The sequence below is a fragment of the Carcharodon carcharias genome, chromosome 4 (assembly GCF_017639515.1).
Source record: "Carcharodon carcharias isolate sCarCar2 chromosome 4, sCarCar2.pri, whole genome shotgun sequence".
Taxonomy (NCBI): Eukaryota; Metazoa; Chordata; class Chondrichthyes; order Lamniformes; family Lamnidae; genus Carcharodon; species Carcharodon carcharias.
Genome location: NC_054470.1, coordinates 47,615,891 through 47,634,677, shown reverse-complemented (window position 1 = coordinate 47,634,677; position 18,787 = coordinate 47,615,891). Strand labels below are relative to the sequence as shown.

The 18,787-nt window shown below is 45.6% G+C and overlaps 1 protein-coding gene across 2 annotated transcripts in view; it reads right to left on the bottom strand.

The window, feature by feature from the left end:
- The window catches only part of LOC121276975 (fibrillin-2), a 401,991-nt gene that overhangs the window by 233,794 nt on the left and 149,410 nt on the right, over positions 1-18,787 (bottom strand). For both annotated transcript variants that reach the window (XM_041185736.1, XM_041185737.1), the window contains one exon: positions 17,647-17,772. In XM_041185736.1, coding sequence (XP_041041670.1) covers positions 17,647-17,772 — 126 coding nt within the window. The remainder of the gene's footprint in view (positions 1-17,646; positions 17,773-18,787) is intronic.

The following is an 18,787-nucleotide window of genomic DNA, read 5'->3' as shown; positions in this document are numbered from 1 at the left end:
ACAAGGCACAAGTCAGGGGTGCAATAGAATACTCTCCACTTACCTGTAGATTGTTAGAGGAGGAACGAAGCAAAAAAGACATTCCCTAGTTTAAAGGCCCTAGAAAAAAGCTATGTTAAGAGAAAGAGACAGCAGTGAGTCCTCACTTTACCAAAAAGAGGATTCATGAAGGAGAAGCATTATGAGGGATGGCAAATTTGGTGGTTAGGAGGTAACACGTGGAGCTGAGAGGAGCTGAGGGGAGCTGAGTGATAACACTAATACAGCCAGTTAGCCAGGGCTGACTCTGGTGAGGACATCATCACCAGATAGGTCCTTGTGCAAAACAGATTCTCAAAAGCTCCTCCATTATCACAATTGCCATCAGCCTGGCATACTTCCACCTAAGGAACCTTGTACATTGACTCCACAATTACTCAAAGGACTGCCCATCTCCACAAAGGAGAGAATAAACATCAATGAGTTTAACTCAGTCAAACACTCTTGTCTAAAACTCCCACCATCATAACCATGGGCCTCATCATATTGCAAACACACATGGCAATAAGTAATTCTCAACCTGTCCCCCTCACATGAATGCCAATGACGAGAAATGAGGGGCCCATGCCACCAAATTTACTGTAATCAAACCATGCCCACGATGCTGGGAGTAACACAATTTCAGACCTTATGCATGCTGATAGGATTGAATGTTGTAGAATACATGCAGATAAGGCATTTTGCTTATGAGGAGCTCATAACGCTCCCACAACAGCTCTTTGAAAGAACTTGCACACCATTCCGACATATGGACCAGTTTCTGACGTGGGTGCCACATGCAATATTCCTGTATTCCATATATCTCTGCTTACCGCACAAAGCACATCCTGTGATACCTTACATGCAAATACTGCCTAAGTAGTAGGCACAGCAGACGACCAATATTACCTGCACGATACATGGCCTCTCGAGCTGCAATGCCTACACCTAAGCCAATGTGTAAAACTAAAGTGCAGATAAATGCCTTGCACCCAGCAGCCATGCTTGAGGTGCATCTACAACCCAGCACCTGTTAGTGGAGTCTGATCATTGAGCCGCCCTTAAAGTCAAGCTTGGATGGACAATGAAAGACACAAGGAGCATCTCAGCACTTGAGCTGTTAACCTCTGGAATCACGTGATATAACAGGGAAGGAAGAAGCCCTTCAAAGCATCACAAATCAGTCAACAACCTTGATCCTCTTGGTGATACCTCAAGATGGGCCTCAGCATGCTGCCCTTATTATTTCTGGGAAGAACCACCTTCACCTTCCTCACTGACTTGCACAGCCCTGGATTGACCTTCAGGTGGGTTTGCTGGTGTGTAGTAGTCATCCATTCCAGCAACTGCTGTGTCAACAGTGCGACCATCCTGTTAAGGGTGCGCAGCTTCTCACGTATTCCATGGGTGTCAGCGCTCATACTCTGAGCAGACTGATCCAGGCTACTGAGGGTGGCTTGCGCCCCTTCCTGGCCGAGACACCACTCTTACATCTATTCCAAATGCTGCTGCATGTGTCTCTCCATGAGATTGGCCAGTCTCTCATGGTCAGAGCTTATGAGTTAAGCCCCAGGAAAACGTAGAGTTTATGACAGCGATGGCTTTCTCCATTTACAGTCCTAAAGCTCACATAATCTGCTAATTACCTAAATACTGTGCCCCAAAAGGTGACTCCTGAGGCTCCACGTTCCTGCCCACTAGAGCATCATCTTGATTTTCCTCCCTCCTCCAAGGGGGACTGAGCACAGATGTCTCTGATTCTGTCATTTCCTCCTGCACTCTGCTGCAGTGACTTTCACCATGTGCCACTGACTCTACACACACGCTACATCCCTCCAAGTGCTTGTATCTGAGTTGGTGTATGTGGTCTAGTATGATATGGCCCTGCCTCCTTAGATGTCTCTTCCTCCTCTTGATGCTGGAGGGATGATCTGGTGTGGGATGAGGGAGCAGAGCTGGGGCCTGTGTGAGACACAAAAGGAGTTATTTAGGTATACTCCTTCTTATTGTGAAAGGATGCTCCAATGCAAGCCATTAACTTTAACCATGCTCATGCTGCACTAGTGGTGCAAACCATTCTTTGCACTGCCTCTCGTACCAAGATCCCCTTACGCTCAGTGAACTGACTTTATGACGTCCAATATCACCATGTGCCATGGTGATTTCAACACCTGCTTTATCACCTGGAATGGTGATTCACCATCACCAACAGACAGCTGCTCAGGCACCCATGGCACTCCATGGCCGCCTCTTCCATGGAACAGATGTGGGGTCTCAGCCAGTCTGACCAACCCTCAGTCTGACTGCAACTACAACATGAATTTATGTCAGCCTGTGCACAGAGTGCATAGAAGGATATTGCTCTTCACTGTGTTTGTGCTCATTCACATGCTCTGTGTGTACCTACCTGAGCTGCATGCACATACAAGTCTCAATGCTGAAGCAGAGGTATGTGCCTATCTTGCATTTCAGTTCTGGCAGGCAGATATAACCCTTCCCTTGGAGCTGTGTGCGGATGATCCAAGCTACTCACCTTGCCAAAACACAGTAGGTCATTGAACCTTTTCCTCCACTGACTCCATGAGCACCGACAGTCAATTGCTGTGCTCACTGCAGATGCTATTTGAATCCAGGCCTTCTTGGTTACTGTAGGGACATTACGGTGGCAAGTTAGGTAGAGAACTGCTCTCCTCTTCTGGACCTCCTCCATCAAAATGTGAAGATCCTGGTCAGAAAAGCGTGGGGGAGCTGGGCCTATCCCTTGCCCCACATCCTCTCTGTGACATTCTATGAATAAAAATGTGCAGCGAAAAGGATCGTGAGCCATTCAGATTACAATGCTCTCAATCACTTTTGTGTGCTTTCATGCACTAACCATTTTCACCATATCGTCAATGATTACTGGTAAGGTTCGGTGGAGAAAATGGCTCTGCACAAATGCTTGGTGCCATGTATGTTGCAGCTGTAACTCCAAGATATCATGCTGTATTCGTGACCACTGACAGTCCTACTGCTTTCCTTCCTGCTAGTCACACTGTTACGCTGTGCCAATATGCAACTGAGGGACCTGGTCATGGATCAACAGTGTGGGTGCATCCTCATAGATGGGTGGCAATACTGCAAGCGGATGGGATAACAAGTATGCCACTGTTCATTATTCATCCACCCACTGAGTCTTGGCAGCTAACTACATGACTACATAATATATGTACCAGGTAGTGGTAGGAAGACAATACCATCTCCATGGCTGTGCCTTGAGCATCCACTCCACGTTTTCAGTGGTTCAGTAGAGTACACTTTGATTAGGCAGCAACAATGACAATTTTGCCATAGGGAAAGCCCATGATGGGCCATCTGTTTCAAGGTCAGCTAACAGTTGGACAATATTTACAGAGTTCCCACTCACCTGATAAGGGAATGATGTCTCCTCCAAAGCACAAGGGCTTCTCCATTGATGACCGTACTCTTAAATGGGCCTTTCTGGATGTCTGCTTTCTATCTGCACCCGGGTTGTCCAACTCAGGCCAAGCCCGCCTCCAACCCCTCACTATGTCTGGGGTTGCCTGCCTCGACTTTTATTCGCGCCCACCACTGCCCTCGTTCCCAGACCAAAAATCAGGAATTCAGGCAGCCACTTTTAAAAGTTGTGTTCGCAGAGCCAAAAATTCTCCTGTCTTTGCACGCCCAACCTGGGAGCGAAAATCTGGGGCTCTGTCTTCAATTAGACATGGAATAAACTACTAAATCATTGCTGACTGATTTCCTCATGTTTCTACAACAATGTACCCATGCTCTACATGCTCTATAACTACTACTACTGGAAAACGTCCAAGCACAAAAACACAAAGCCCAGACCAACTTTCTGAAATCATGCATGCAAAGAATGCTAATCAACAGGCACCTCCAGATCAGGTCATACTAAGTGACCCATAGCCTGAGGTTCTGAGCTACAATGGCATTATGCAAATTGTGAAGACAGCTCTACTTGTATAAAGCTGATTGCCCCAAGGGGTTACATTCCTCGTCTTGGATTCCCAATTAAATTGTAGCACTTGAATAAAACAAGTGAAAAAAGTAATCAATTCTGTCAATCATTTTTCTCTTGCAAATTAAATCCAAATATTTCAACACTGTTTACCAAGACTAGGTTACCCTTAAGCAGACCTTGCCCATCACAATTTGAAAGGTATTTAAAGCAAGAACCATTTCACTTGCAATAATTTGCTACAGAATTAAACATAGTCATTTGCAATGCTGTCACCTTATTCACGACAGACTGACAGATGTTATAAGCAGACTTTATAAAATGTATCTCCAAAGGTATAAGACAGATAATTAGGCTAGTACAAGGCACATTTACACAGGTATAGCACACCAAATCAACCAGAGGGTAAGTGGCCTCGGAAGCACTTCATCAGACAAAATAAAACAATGATAAAGGAACTGCCTTTGCTATTCCTCTTGCAATAAACTGTTATTGACTTACAGGCTTTTTTGAGGCACTGTAATGAGCATTAAAGCTATGGTGATGCAAATTATTATTTTATTTCTAGCATGATCATCATTGTCTAATAACTCTGGTAATTAGATGATTAATTCCCATCCAGAAGTGTGTAATTATAATTTAAATATGTGACCACCAATGCCTGTGAGAGCTTCCAATTGTATATCTCACATCTGATGACAAAGTCTCCAAGGATGTTGTTATGAACAGGGATATGTCAATGCCTCATTTCTGAGTTTGCCTGCATAAAACCATGGGGGCAGAATTTTCTGCCTGTCGGATGGGCGGGCCTGACCCATTCTACGGCGAGCGGGAAGCTGATCCCCGCCGGAGAAGCGGGCCCCGCCACCATTTTACGTGGGCAGGCCAATTAAGGCCCACCCAGCGTGACGTCTGCTGGGAAGCACTATGCGCTCCCTGTGCAGGCGGGGGGTGGGCGGAGTTCCCAAAAGCGAGAGTGCTGCCTCAGGGAGATTGCTGACACTTTTAAAAACTTTAAAAATAGAAGAAAAAAAAATCCTTAACATGTCCCCCTCGTGACAATGTCACATGAGATGGGACATGTTCATAAATTACACTAAAACTTTATTAAACTGTTTAGATCCCTACATGAAACCTCATCCCGCCATTGGATGAGGTTTCATGTTTTCTCTAATACCCGCCAGGGCTCCTGGCCTGCCCATCAACCTTAGGGTTGGACGGTCAGGTCCTTTAATCATTTAAATGATCCTGTCAATGGCCTCAATTGGCCATTGACAGGTCGGCGGGCATGCAGCTGATTTTGCTGCGCCCCACTTTCCTGAAAATTTAAATGTGCCGGGATGACATTGGGGGTTCCGTCCGACGTCATCCCGCGTCATTATACGCGTCGGTGAGCGGGCCCCGCCCCCTGCTTGCCGAGGGCAAAATTCTGCCCAAGGTGTTCAGGAAAGATAGGAATGTAAGGGAAGGAGGAAGGCTGACAATATTGATTAAGGAGAACATTTGTAAGTAGAATAAAAGCAAAATACTGCGGATGTTGGAAATCTGAAACAAAAACAAAATTAGCTGGAAAAACTCAGCAGGTTTGACAGCATCTGTGGAGAGGAACACAGTTAATGTTTCGGGTCCGTAGACTCTTCTTCAGAACTAAGGAAAAATAGGAATGAGGTGAAAAATAAGCTGGTTGAGGGGGGTGGGACAGGTAGAGCTAGATAGGGGGCCAGTGATAGGCGGAAGCAAAGAAGAGGTTGCCAAAGATGTCATAGACAAAAGGACAAAGGGGTGTTGACGGTAATGATATTATCTAAGGAATGTGTTAATGGTGACACTAAGAATAGAAAGCAGGACAAGCAAGTGACAGATAGTCCTAGTGGGGGTGGGGTGGGGTTGGGGGGAAGGGATCGAAATGGGCTAAAAGGTGGAGATAAAACAATTGATCTAAACAAATTTTAAAATAGGTGGGAAAAGAAAAATATATTGTATGTAGGCCTGGCTGGTTAGATTTTAGCTTAACCTGACAATTTTTAGACTATTTTTATATTGTACTCACTGTAATAACTAACAAAATCAAGGAAGCCATTTTGTACCAACACATAGCTAAAGAAGCCATTTTGTATTTTTCTATTTTGTATTAACCACATGGGTTAGTCAAATTATCAAATTAATGTATTGAGTTAGTAAATAGTCATGAAACAGATGTTGTACTCATAATGAGCCTTATTTGAGTTGCAATTAGTGAATCAATGAGTAAGACTAGATTTTCATTTTCATTTAATGTTAACTTGTTATCTACTATAAGACTCTATGGGCTGAATTTTGCACTTGACTGGTGGGCGGGCAGGCCCGACCAACTAGGCAGCAGGCGGGCAGCCTATCACCACCACCGAAATGGGCCCTGTCACCATTTTAAGTGGGCGGGCCAATTAAGGCCCGGTGAGCATGACATCCGGCGGGAAGCGCTATGCCCTTCCTGTGCAGGCTGGGGGGGGGGGGATTCCCCAAGTGCTGCCTCAGGGACATCGCTGAAAGGTTTTCAAAATTTAAAACTAGAAAAATAAAAAAATCATTAACATGTCCCCCTCATGTAACAATGTCACACGAGATGGGACATGTTAATAAAGTGCACAAAAACTTTATTACATTTTTTTAAAACAGACATGAAACCCCATCCCGCCAGGGAATGAAGTTTCATGTTTTTTCAGAAGCCCACTGGGGCTCCTGGCCTGCCCGCCAGCCTTAAGGTTAACCAGTTAACCATCATATAAGTATCTCAGAACATAAAAATTGAAGCCCTTGAGTCTGCTTCACCATTCGATCAGATCTCTGATTGAATCAGACCTAACATCCAGAGATCTGAGTGAATGGTGAAGCAGACTCGAGAGCTTTTATTTTTATGTTCTTAGGTTCTTATATAATGGTTGGTAAGAGAGGAAAGGTAAGGAGTCTGGGCTTGTTGGTAAATGGGGTTCTGGTGTTATGGTTATTTCTATTGGTTGTTAATTATTTTATCACATAGGGCCCGGGAAGAAAGGTGCCATTTACATTGTAGCCTCCCTTCCTGTTCTTTCATCTTCGGTTGTAATTCCTCCTCTTCCATCTCCTCATGCTCCTGCTCCCCAACTTCATGCTTGATAGCTGGTGGCAAGTGTTGTTCTCTCATAATGGTCAGGTTATGAAATATGCCGCATTTAACCAGAAATGTCGATGCCCCCGCAGCTGAGTACTGCAGGCTCTTCCAGAACGGTCCAGCCAGCGGAAGCATAAGGACGACAATGATGTGCTCAGTACTACTCCTTGTGGCAGCATGGCTCTTATTGTAAACCTGCTGTGCATATGTGCATGGATTCTGGACTGGATCATGAGCTATGCCAGCAGTGGATAATCCTTGTCAGCTCATCACCAGCCTTTTATTGGCTGTGGTGGGTCAAATATGGCTAGGCACAGAGGGCAACAACAAAATAAAGGAATCATGACTATTGTCAGGTAAGCAGTCATTCAGCTGTATGATGCATGTCTATTGTCAAACACCAGCTGCAAATTGAGGTTTGAAATCACTTTTAATTCATGAAAGCAGCAGAGCTCACGTGAAGAGCATGCAGTGTAATGCATGTGCAGTCAATGGCATACTGCACCATGGGAAAGTCTGCAATCCAAGCAGACCTTCCTGCTCGCTCCACCTGCTTGTCTCTGGCAAGAGGGGAATGAGATAAAGCTGTCTGTCTGTGTATAGAGAGACTCAGTGACCTCCCTATCATTTAGGTTGGGATGTTCCTCCTGTTAGTTTTTTTATTATCCATCACCATTCATGACTGAAGAAGGACTGCAAAGCTGTAATCTGACCTATTGGTTGTGGAGTCACTTAGTTCTGTCAATTGCATGTTACTTCCACTGTTTAGCATGATTGTAGTCTTACGTTGTAGCTTATCAGGTTAACTCCTCATTTTTTAGATTTGTCTGGTGTTGCTCGTAGCATGCTCCCCTACATTCCTCATTGAACCAGAGTTGGTCTCTTGGTGTTATAGTAATGGTAAAGTGAGGGATATGCCAGGCCATGAAGTTAGACGTTGTGCTAGAGTAGAATCCTGCTGCTGTTGATGTCCCACAGTGCTGTGTGGATGCTCAGTTTTGAGCTCCTAGATCTGTTCTGAATATTTCCCATTTAGCATGGTGATAGTGTCCCACAACACATTGGAGGGTATCCTCAGGACGAAGACATGACTTCATCTTCAGAAGGGCTGCGCAGTGGTCACTCATACCAATAATGATATGGACAGATGCATCGATGACATGTGAGAATGTGGTAAGTACTTTTTCCCTCTTAAAGGCTCTCTCACCACTGACTGTAGGCCCAGTCTAGCAGCTATGTCCTTCAGGATCTAGCTGCCTCAGTCAGTACTGGTGTTACTGAGCAACGTTTGGCAACAGTCTTTGTAGTCCCCCACACAGAGTACACTCTGTGTCCTTATTACCCTCAGTACCTCTTCTAAGTGGTGTTCAGCATGCAGAAGAATTTATTTATCAGCTGAGGAAGGGCAGTAGGTTGTAAAAAGCTGGAGGTTTCTTTGTCTATGTTGACCTGATGCCATGAGACTTCATGGGCTCTGGAGTCAATATTGAGAAATCCTAGGATACACCCTCCCAACTGTATACCACTGTACTGCCATTTCTGATCAGCCTGCCCTGCTGTTTGGACAGGACATAGGGGGATGATGATGGAGGACACTGGTACAATGGTTGTAAGGTATAATTCTGTGAGTGTGATTATATCCATTGCTTGACTTGTCTGTGGGACAATTCTCTCAATTTTGGCACAAGTCCCCAGGTGTTAGTGAGGAGGGCTTTGCGGGCTCAGCTGGACTGGGTGTGCCATGTCACATTCTGTGCCGAAGGGGAGAATTTTCTGTCCGTCGGGTGGGCTGTTCGGGATCGGGCGCAGGCAGGCATGGAGCCAATCGCCACCCACAATCGGCTCCACGCTGCCATTTTACATTGGCTGGCCAATTAAGGCCACCCCCCCCCCCACACCGTTTGAATCGCGGTTCCCGAGGACAGCGGGAGTGGGCGGGCAGCAGCAGGACTGCTATGACTGCCGGGTCCAATGGCGACCCGGCGGCCTGTTCGGATAGCGCGCTGGCAGCCTTGCAAAGTCTGTTCATCATGGCCAGTGGAAGGGCTCCCCAGCTGCTGGTGAGCAGGCCAGGCAGGAGGGTAGGGCAGCAGGGCAGTGTGCCACTCGGTTTTCTGACGAGTGCCTAGCTGTCTTCCTGGAGGAGCTGGCAGCACGACGGGAGGTCCTCGTTCTGAGGGATGGGAGGAGGAAGCCCCCCCACCTGACCAAACATGCCTGGGAGAAGGTGGCAGAGATAGTCAGCTCCCATGATGTGGTGCGACGCACGTGGGTCCAGTGCCGCAAGCGATTCAACTACCTCCTGCGCTCGGGAAGGGTGAGTGCCATGTTGGCAGAGCTCACTTAAGACAGCAGATAGGCTTTCCCCCCTGCCCCCCACCCCCAACTCTGAGTGCAGTTACAGCATTGAATCCTTCACAGCAAGTTTCCCTCGCTGGGTGGGCCAGCAGATATTGCCCATGCCTTGTTCACCCTGAGTTGTGCTGAGATGGGTTCTGCACCCGTAGCATGTGGTAGACTGACACCCAGAGTACTGTTTTGGGGGCTATCTCAAGGATCTGCACCTAGGCACAGTGCTGGAGCTGCAAAACATGTCAAAGTCAGGCTGCTGACATGCTGGGAGGGGAGCTTCCAGGTGGCGGGGCATCAATCCATCTGCTGCCCTTGGCGTTCCACATGCTTATGCCTCCTTGCTTTGCAGGGTTAGACCATGTGGTGGTAATTGTGATGGAGGCAGCACATGGGCAAAGGGGGTCAGCCCCTGGCTTCTTGGTGTGAGTGTGTGGCAGCTGCGGGTGACGAATCACTGGAGCCCTGCAATGTCCCACTCAGGTGGGGGTGGCAGGTATGTGATAGGAATCCAGGTACAGGGTGGACTAATCAATGCTCCTTTCTCCTTTTCAGGAGAAGACACCACACAATGCCGTGAGCAGATGCAGACTGGCAGAGGCCAGGCCCAGTTGGCCATTGTCACCACATACGAGCAGGGGCGATAGATCTGGAGAGGTGCCATGCGCCCAGGTCCATCAGTGGTGGTGAGGCTGAGGTGCCACAAGGAGGTAAGATTGCTGAGCACTGAGGTCACCATGGGTGTCCCAGCAGCCATAGCAGTGCTGAATGCTCAGTGATTGAAGTTTGCAACATGAGTTAACCATTGATTAGGGAAGGATGAGCACATATTAATCCGGGGGACAGGGATGCACATAGACATTGTCTCCACTTTAACTAATCAAATATCCTGTTCTTCCTTTCAGCATCACCGAAGCAGGGCCAGGAGGAAGAGGCAAAGGGACCACCTCTCACACCCTGAACAATTGAACTCACCAGCATCACACCATTTCTGTCAGGCAGGCACCAGCGCAGATACTAGCACCTTGGTGGGAATTAGATTGTCAGCTAGTGTCCTGGGGCACAGCGGTGAGGGCACTTCACTCTCATTTGAGGTGCAGGTGGAGACAGAGTGCCCATGGCGCCAGCAGTCAGAGGACTGCTGGGAACCAGGCACATGCTCAGTCAGTAGCTGATGATGTGTCTCCGTGAGGCAGCAGATGCTGGGAGTGCAGCAGGGTATGCAGGTGGGTCTGGCGGAGATACATGAGGCAATGTGTGGCATGGTACCCATGCTGGAGGAATCTATGCGGAGCATCCCCGATGCAATGAGCCTCATAGTTGAGGGCCATGCTTCCTCCATGAAGAGAGTGGCGACTCTCGTGGAGAGGCTCCTCAAGGAGACTAATCAGGGCATCCTGGGGTTGTGCTCGGACCTGCAAGCCCTCACAGCGGCATTGACCTCAGCTGGTCAGTGCCAGTGTGGGAGATGGTTTGGGTGCCAAGTATCCCAGCTCGGTGCCCATCCATCAACAGTGAACAGGGCGGTCCAAAGCGACTTCACATCGGCACAGCAACTGCCTGTCGTCTCTGCGGGTTCCTCTCAGGGCGCTCTGGATGAGGGTAGCAGCTCCTCCGCCCCTCTGCCAGTGACCGTGGGATCCAATGAGGTTGTGACGACTGGGGAGATGCCAGCCATGGAACTGGCCACTCCCTCCCAGGCGGGGCCAACATAGGCTCCACGGGCCAGAGGACGGCCGCCAGGGTCATCGAGGCCAACGGGACAGCAGAGTGAGCAGGCTGTCTCAGACGCCAGTACCAGCGAGGGGGGAGCACCTAGACGTAGCACCCGCAAATGTAAACTTAAGGCACCTTAGGCACACCACGGGTTTCTCACTGGTGGTTTTATGTTGCCCGCTATTAGTTCATGACCACTCGGTGTGATGGGGAACACCTTTGTAATTATTTTCTTGTGCTTCATTTTGTTAAATCATTAAATTTTGATATGTGAGCATTGCTCAGGGTGATTCCTTACTTCTGCAGGTGGACGGGAACCTGTGATGTTATGAGTGAGTTGTTTGAAATTGAGCTTTATTGACAAGGCACATAATTAACATTCCTAACCAGGCAGATTTTGCACTCAGGTGTCGAGTATGGAGTCTGCAGCCCTGGCTTGTGTTGGAGGGCCATCTATGGTGGACTAGCTGAAGGTTAATTGGATTAAGGTCTCCTGGGTGTCCCTGCCTCCCTGGAGTATGCCCGGGTCAGCGTCTAACCCCTCAGCACTTCCCTGTGCGTGCTCATCCTCGGACTCACTGCTGGACTCACTGTGTGCATCTGGAGCAACTGCGTCTATGTCTACTTCTTCCACTGTGTCACCCCTTTCCAGCACAAGATTGTGGAGAGCGCAGCGTGCAACCACTAACACCGACACACGATCTGGGAATTATTGGAGCGCGCCCCGTGAATGGTCCAGGCATCAGAAATGCATCTTGAGAAGACCGATGGTTCTTTCCACCACAGCCCTTGTGGAGGCGTGGCTCCTAATGTACTGTTGCTCAGACTCTGTCCTTGGGTGGCGGAGAGGCGTCATGAGCCACCTTCTGAGGGGATAGCCCTTGTCACCCAGCAGCCATCCAACCAGCCGGGCTGGAGCACTGAAGAGCCCCAGCACCTGGGAGTGTCTGAGGATGTAAGCGTCATTGGAGCTGCCTGGGTACCTTGCACAGACTTGTAGAATCAGCATCCTGTGGTCACACACTATCTGCACGTTCATGGAGTGGGAGCCCTTCCTGTTGACGAAGGCATCGGGCTCACCTGCTGGTGCCTTGATGGCCACATGTGTACAGTCTATAGCACCCTGGGCACGGGGGAAGCCAGTAATGGCTGCGAAGCCTCTAGTTCGCTCTGTCCCACTGGCCTCGTCCCAGCGGTCATGGATGAAGGTCAATGCACGCTTGAACAGAGCGCCTGTCACCTGCTTGACACAAGTGTGGACAGCTGATTGGGAGACACCGCAAAGATCACCCACCCCTGGAAAGAGCCGGAGGCATAGAAATTGAGGGCTGCCGTGACCTTCAAGGCCACTGGCGTGGGGTGTCCACCCACACAGTTGGCGCAGACCTCAGGCTATCATCTGACAGATAGAGGTGACTGTCTCCCTTGAGAGACGGAACCTCCTTCGGCACTGCAGTTCAGACATATTGAGGTAGCTGCTTCATAGCCTGTAAACCCTGGCAGCAGGATAGTGGCGTCTTCTGCGGCTCCTTCTGCCTTGGACTTCCTGTTGGCTTTGCACCCCTTGTGCCTGCGCCTCTCCTCCCAAAGATGGCTCCCCTGGAGGCTGAACGTGCACTCCTGGCCTCCTCCCCCTTCTGGCCCTCCCTTCCTCTTCAGAGGAGGTGCCTCCAGTGGAGAGCACAACTCCCACTCACATGTTAAGGGGAAGCTTCCTGAAACCAGCAAGGCCTCAGAAATGATGCTGAGCCACAGTCCTGACCTGAAGGCTGTTACTCCTGTCCACGCAGCTGTGAAGAGTTTTGAAGTATTCCTGCTCACACAGTCAAGTATCGGTAACTGTAAACATTAAATATCTGACAAATAACACTCGCAACCCAACTCACCTCTCTTATCCTGCCTGTGGATGAGGTTTATACAAATGTGGACTACCTGCATGCTCGTTGCACCTGTGCAACGACCTAAAGATCGCACGGGCCCCAAAAAATCCCCGACAATTGCTGCCTCAAGGGCCTTAAGTAGCTCGTTAATTAATGGTGGGCACGCATCAGAGATCATCCCACATCTGCTCACCGAAATATCATGATGGCTCACAGTGACGTTGGGACGCTCGCCTGACGTCACCATTCGTCATTTTACGCAGAAAATTCTGGCCTAGGTTGATGCTGGTTGAGAAGCCCTGTTTTATTCTTATTTGATTTTTCCATAGCAGTTTGATATATTTGAGTGGCTTGCTAGACAATTTCAGAGGACAATTAAGAGTTAACCACATTACTGTGTACCTGAAGGCCAGAAGAATTAAGGATAGCAGATTTCCTTCCCTAATGGACATTAGTAAGGCCAGATTGTAGGTCCAGTAGTTACATCTTCATGGTTACTGAGACTGGTTCTTGTTTGGTCCGAAGATAGCAGTAAGCATTAGTCGAACAAAACTATTGCCCAGATTCTCTGACCTGCATTCGCAACTACCAGGGCCTCTTTTAAGCTACCTCACCGCTATATGATTTAGAATTCCGTTTTGGCACTATATTTTATACAATAAAAGAGGTCTGATGGAGCTCATGGCCCTTTCTTATTTCTTTGCTGTCTTGACTTCTCAGGGGAGTGGGACTAGCTAAATTGCTCTTTCAGAAAGCCAGTATGGTTTTGACTGGCCAAATGGCCACCTTCTGTAACTATTCTATGATTCTTTGCACAACTTAATTATGTTTGCTCAAAGATAAGAAAATATCTTAGTCAAAAATTTGAACAAGAAATATAAGGAAATATTACACAGCATACAGAACTCAATAGCGCAGTTAGCTGGCAAAATATGCTTTTGTTTCTTTGAGCTACATTCAAATTCAGTCTAATTTAATGAGATGAACGACAAAAAGAAGTGAAAAAATGGAAAATGCTGGAAATATGAAATTAAAAAAACAATAAATGCTGGAAATTACAGTACATCAGTCAGCATCAGTAAAGAGAAAAGACAGATTAAGATATTTTGGATGTCTACCCCTCATCAACAGAAGAATAAAAGAGAAGGAAGCCTCACAGTAAAGTTTAAAAAAAAACAGAAAAAGGAAGTTGAGGAGAGAGAGAATTAACAGATATGCCGATGAAGAAAAGAAAAAGGCATGAGGAAAGACAGGAAAAAGCTTGTGAAAATGTACTCTTCCCTAACTGAAATAATCCTATGTTAAAAAAAACTAAGAGATCTTGCCTCTATTCCTAGTGGGCACAAATCCACAACACAAAACATCTCATAATTAAAGACACATTGTCAGTGAATTGGCAGCTTCATTCACAAAGGCTATGAAAACGTCTGACATGGAAAATGGAAATATAACACTATAGTATAAAAATTATTCTTCAGAGGGTAAAGCAGAAGGGGTAGATTTTGCAAATTAACACTCCCAGCGCAGACCTTCATGTGATGGCAGCACGTATTGAAAATTCAGATTTTCCATCTATTAACATGAATGCTAAATACGAATTGCATAAATCTCAATACTCCAATTTTCAATATGAATGGTCGCTGATCAAAACTCTGTGCCAGGAGCACCAATATGTAAAGCCTATCTCTAGACCAATTTGGAACAAACATTGGTATGTATTGCACCCATTTTTCAGGTGTAAAACGGGTATCTTGACAACACACTTAGCAGTGAAATGACCTGCGTACACTATATGCATGTGTTCTGACAACTAACAGTATCCTGCCTATTCTTTTGGCGGGTGGCTGGGTGGCTACCTAAAAATAAGCATGAAGCCCCCTGAACATTAATGAAGAACCTAACATCTGTTGAAGTAATCCTCTGTGAAACACGTGTGGGTGCCACAGGAGCCTGGGCTGCCCACTCATGCTTCTTCAGCAGCGGCTCTGAGAGCCAGCCTGACTCCACACTATCCTGATCACTGAGTGGCAAAAGTGAAAACTATTCAGTTCCCAACAAAGACATCTTACACCTTGCTGAGCAAAAAAAAATACAAAATTACCAAAACATTTAAATTGTCAATAAGTCTGCAGAGCATATAGAGATTTTATGATAATCACAGGCACTATATTGTATGCAATTTTTGTGAATATGTACATGTTCACATCACATCAAATCATTGCAGTATGGGCCCAATGACTAAGCTGGCCATTTTCGAGGAAGATCGTCTGATATGTTGCCACTTACAATTATGCTAGTTCGATTTTCATCACATAATATCTCTGGTCCAGGTGAAACTTCTTCACTGTGCTTTCTTTTCTCATAAAATCATAGAAACGTACGGCATAAAAGGAGGCCATTCAGCCTATCGTGTCTGTGTGGCCAAAAAAAACTATCCCATCTAATCCCACTTTCCAGCTCTGAAAAAACTCTTATAAAAGTAGAGAGGTTATGCTAGAACTGTAGAAAACATCTTTGGGTTTCCTTGATATTACTTGCCTATTTTCTAATTTCCATTGATTTTACTAAATCTCCTGCAGGAGGTTCATATATTTGGATGCCAAGTGAGGATGGGATTGATCTCCGATACAATAACACCATTGTTGGATAGTTAACTCCGTTCACTGTCTGGGCAGGCCTGCAATGTGAAAAGCTTACCAGCTATAAGGAAAATAAAATTATTCTGCAACATCCAGCAGCCATCTACGTTGCCTTTTGAGCACACATTGCCTCTAACAATGCAATGAAAAATCACCTCTTGAGGCGATACTCAATGTTGCCAGACACATGGAATTGCTTTCTTTATCATACATGTTGCATCCATGCCAAGCTGCACTGCCAGGTTTAATCTCAACAGTCTGGATTGACTATGATGACTGCACTGTAATACATGCTTAGGCCGATCATAATCTCTCCTATGTTTATATTGCATAAACCAATTATCTTTATTCTGGCAGGGCATCCTAGTAAGTTGTTATTTGGTTCCCGTTACCACAAAGCCCATAGTGGAAGGAAACGCTCTTTATTCAAGTTTCCCTTATGTGCTCCCATAGAAATAAGCTTCTGTCTTCACTTGAACCCCAACGGCATGAAGGCTGTTGGTCTGGACTGAATTCAAATGACTTCCGGTTCATATTAATTACTACTTTTGAAAGAACTGAAAGAAGGGCAAGGCTAGTCCACTCAGAGCACAGCACAATTAATAGAGCATCATTGCTGCTTGTGGGTCCATTTGAATTGAATCCAATATGGAACAGAACTTAGACTATCGAGTTTAATTTACTTGCAGTGCATGTCAAAACATTACCTTTTTCTCAGTCTATCAGGACAAAAAGAATCCTTGTCCTGCTCATTTTAATGAGTTTTAATCCATCTCTGCCTTTTTTTTCAAAAACCTCATTATTTCCAATGGAATTAAGCTAATGAAGCTACATATGAATTTGTACTACTTTCAGGTCTCTACATTGAATTGTGTAGGGTGGCTTACATCATCCATGTATAAATGTGAATATTGGAGTAGTGGACAAGCAACAGATACATTTTCTTTCCTGGTGTATATCGATCTTTCAAATTTGACTGTCAAGGGCAAAAGAAAATAACTTTGCTCTAATTCAGTTGATCCAAATTCATGTTTATGCTATATGAACAGGCACCTATCAATCCATCAATGGCTCTACTAGTCCGTTTATAACTTTAGGATTCCAATTCTGCCAACAAACAATAAAGAATCAAATCATGTGCTCTCCCATGACTCAGTTGCTAAAGACAGTAAATGGCTGTACCATAGAGACCAGGTGGTCTTGAGTCAAAAGCCCACTCTGTGTTGAATAAGTTGATCTCGCTGGATGTGATAGTTGGTGTGATGCAATTGACTTCAGTGCCCCATAGTTAATGAGCATTTACCTCTTGATTGACATTCCACAACCCTTTGCTGGAAAAAATGTTCATGGATACAAATGAGGGTAGAATTGGACGTGATTGTAAGTTTAGGATATGACAGTTAACTGTCAGTCACTATCACTGGTGCATACTCCATGGCAATGCCTCTACCAATCAGAGTCCACTAGCCAACCAATCAGCACACTCTTCTTATACAGTAGAAATTGTTGTTTTTCTCTTATATTGGTATTCTTGCAAAGTGGCCTGATATGTGCAAGACAAAAAGCTACAACATGTCTCTTTTTCAGAAATACTCAAGTCCTATACTACCAAATGACAATTTATGGTTTGATATCACATAATTTATATTTCGCAGTGATTTCAATAACGTTCCATCAGTTTAAATAATCGCATATTCCAATTCTATAATTTTAACTTAAACAACAACAGATTAAACCGACTTGTGACAGGAAATATCTCTCAGAGCATTCCTTCAAGTAATTCATGTAGAAATATTTTGTTGACAAAACACTGTCTTAGAAGGCTGCCCAAAGCAAATAGAACAACAACATGATGGATTTTTATTATACTTGGCAGACCTTTGTTTTCACTTCTAGAACTTATATCTTAGATATGTGTACTTTTTCACTTACCGATGCACCGAGAACCATCTGCAGATGTTACATAACCACGGGGACAGGTACAGTAATAGCTGCCAACAGTGTTAGTGCATTCGCCTCCGTCACAAGCACCAAAGATGGTTCTACATTCATCGATATCTGGAAAATAGACAAAAAAAGGGAAAAATATTCAGAAGGTGATTTAAAATTATAACCAGAAGGGATCTATTTCTAAGATAGATGGAGTTGCTACATTTGCAAATATTTAACTGATAATCTAGTTACCTACAGTTTCAAGATCTCCCCTCAAGCCCAAGTGAAGTATCACTGTTATCAGCAGTGTTATCTATGAACAGTGTCACTCACATCTTAGTATGGACTTTGAGCTCCCATATTATTGCCTATGGTCGCCACTGCTTCTCCAGGGCCTGCAACAAAAGTCTTGGCATCACCTACCACAGATGCCCATGCTTCCCTTCTAGGGAAGGGCAGGTTGTGAAACTTGCTCAAAACTCCCTCCCATAATTGCTCACCTTTGCCAGTGAGCATCTGTTTTGGTGCTGAATGGCAGCGTTTGCTCCCCTGAGCTATTGCTCCCACTTGCCACCAGCTGCCACTGTTATAGAGACATGCATCATAGGAGATCATTCAGCCCATCAGGTCTGCACTGGCTCTTTAGTAAAGCTATCCAATTAGATCTTTACTCTTTCCCCAGAGCCTTGCAATTCTTCTTCAAGTATTTATCTAATTCCTTTTTGAAGGTTACTGCTGAACTTGCTGATCCCATCCTTTCAGACAGTGCATTCCAGATCATAAGAAATCACTGCATACAAAAATGATCCTCATCTTCCCCTCTGGTTCTCTTCTCAATTACCTTGAATCTGTGTGCTGTAGTATCAACTTGTCTGCTCGTGTAAACAGTTTCTCCCTAATTACTCTATAAAAATTCATCAAATTTGAACAACTCTACTAACTCACCCCTTAACGCTTTCTGCTCTAAAGGAGAATCCCTTATTGTTGTTTCAGGTGAACACATGACCCACTCCCTCGAAAGTTGCTAAAGTTAAAATCTATCAATACACACTTTTCAATCAGATCACAGATAACAAATAAGAGAAAAAATCTCTGATTTTTTTTCTCTCCCTAACCTGAAAGCACTGTTATCAATTAGAGC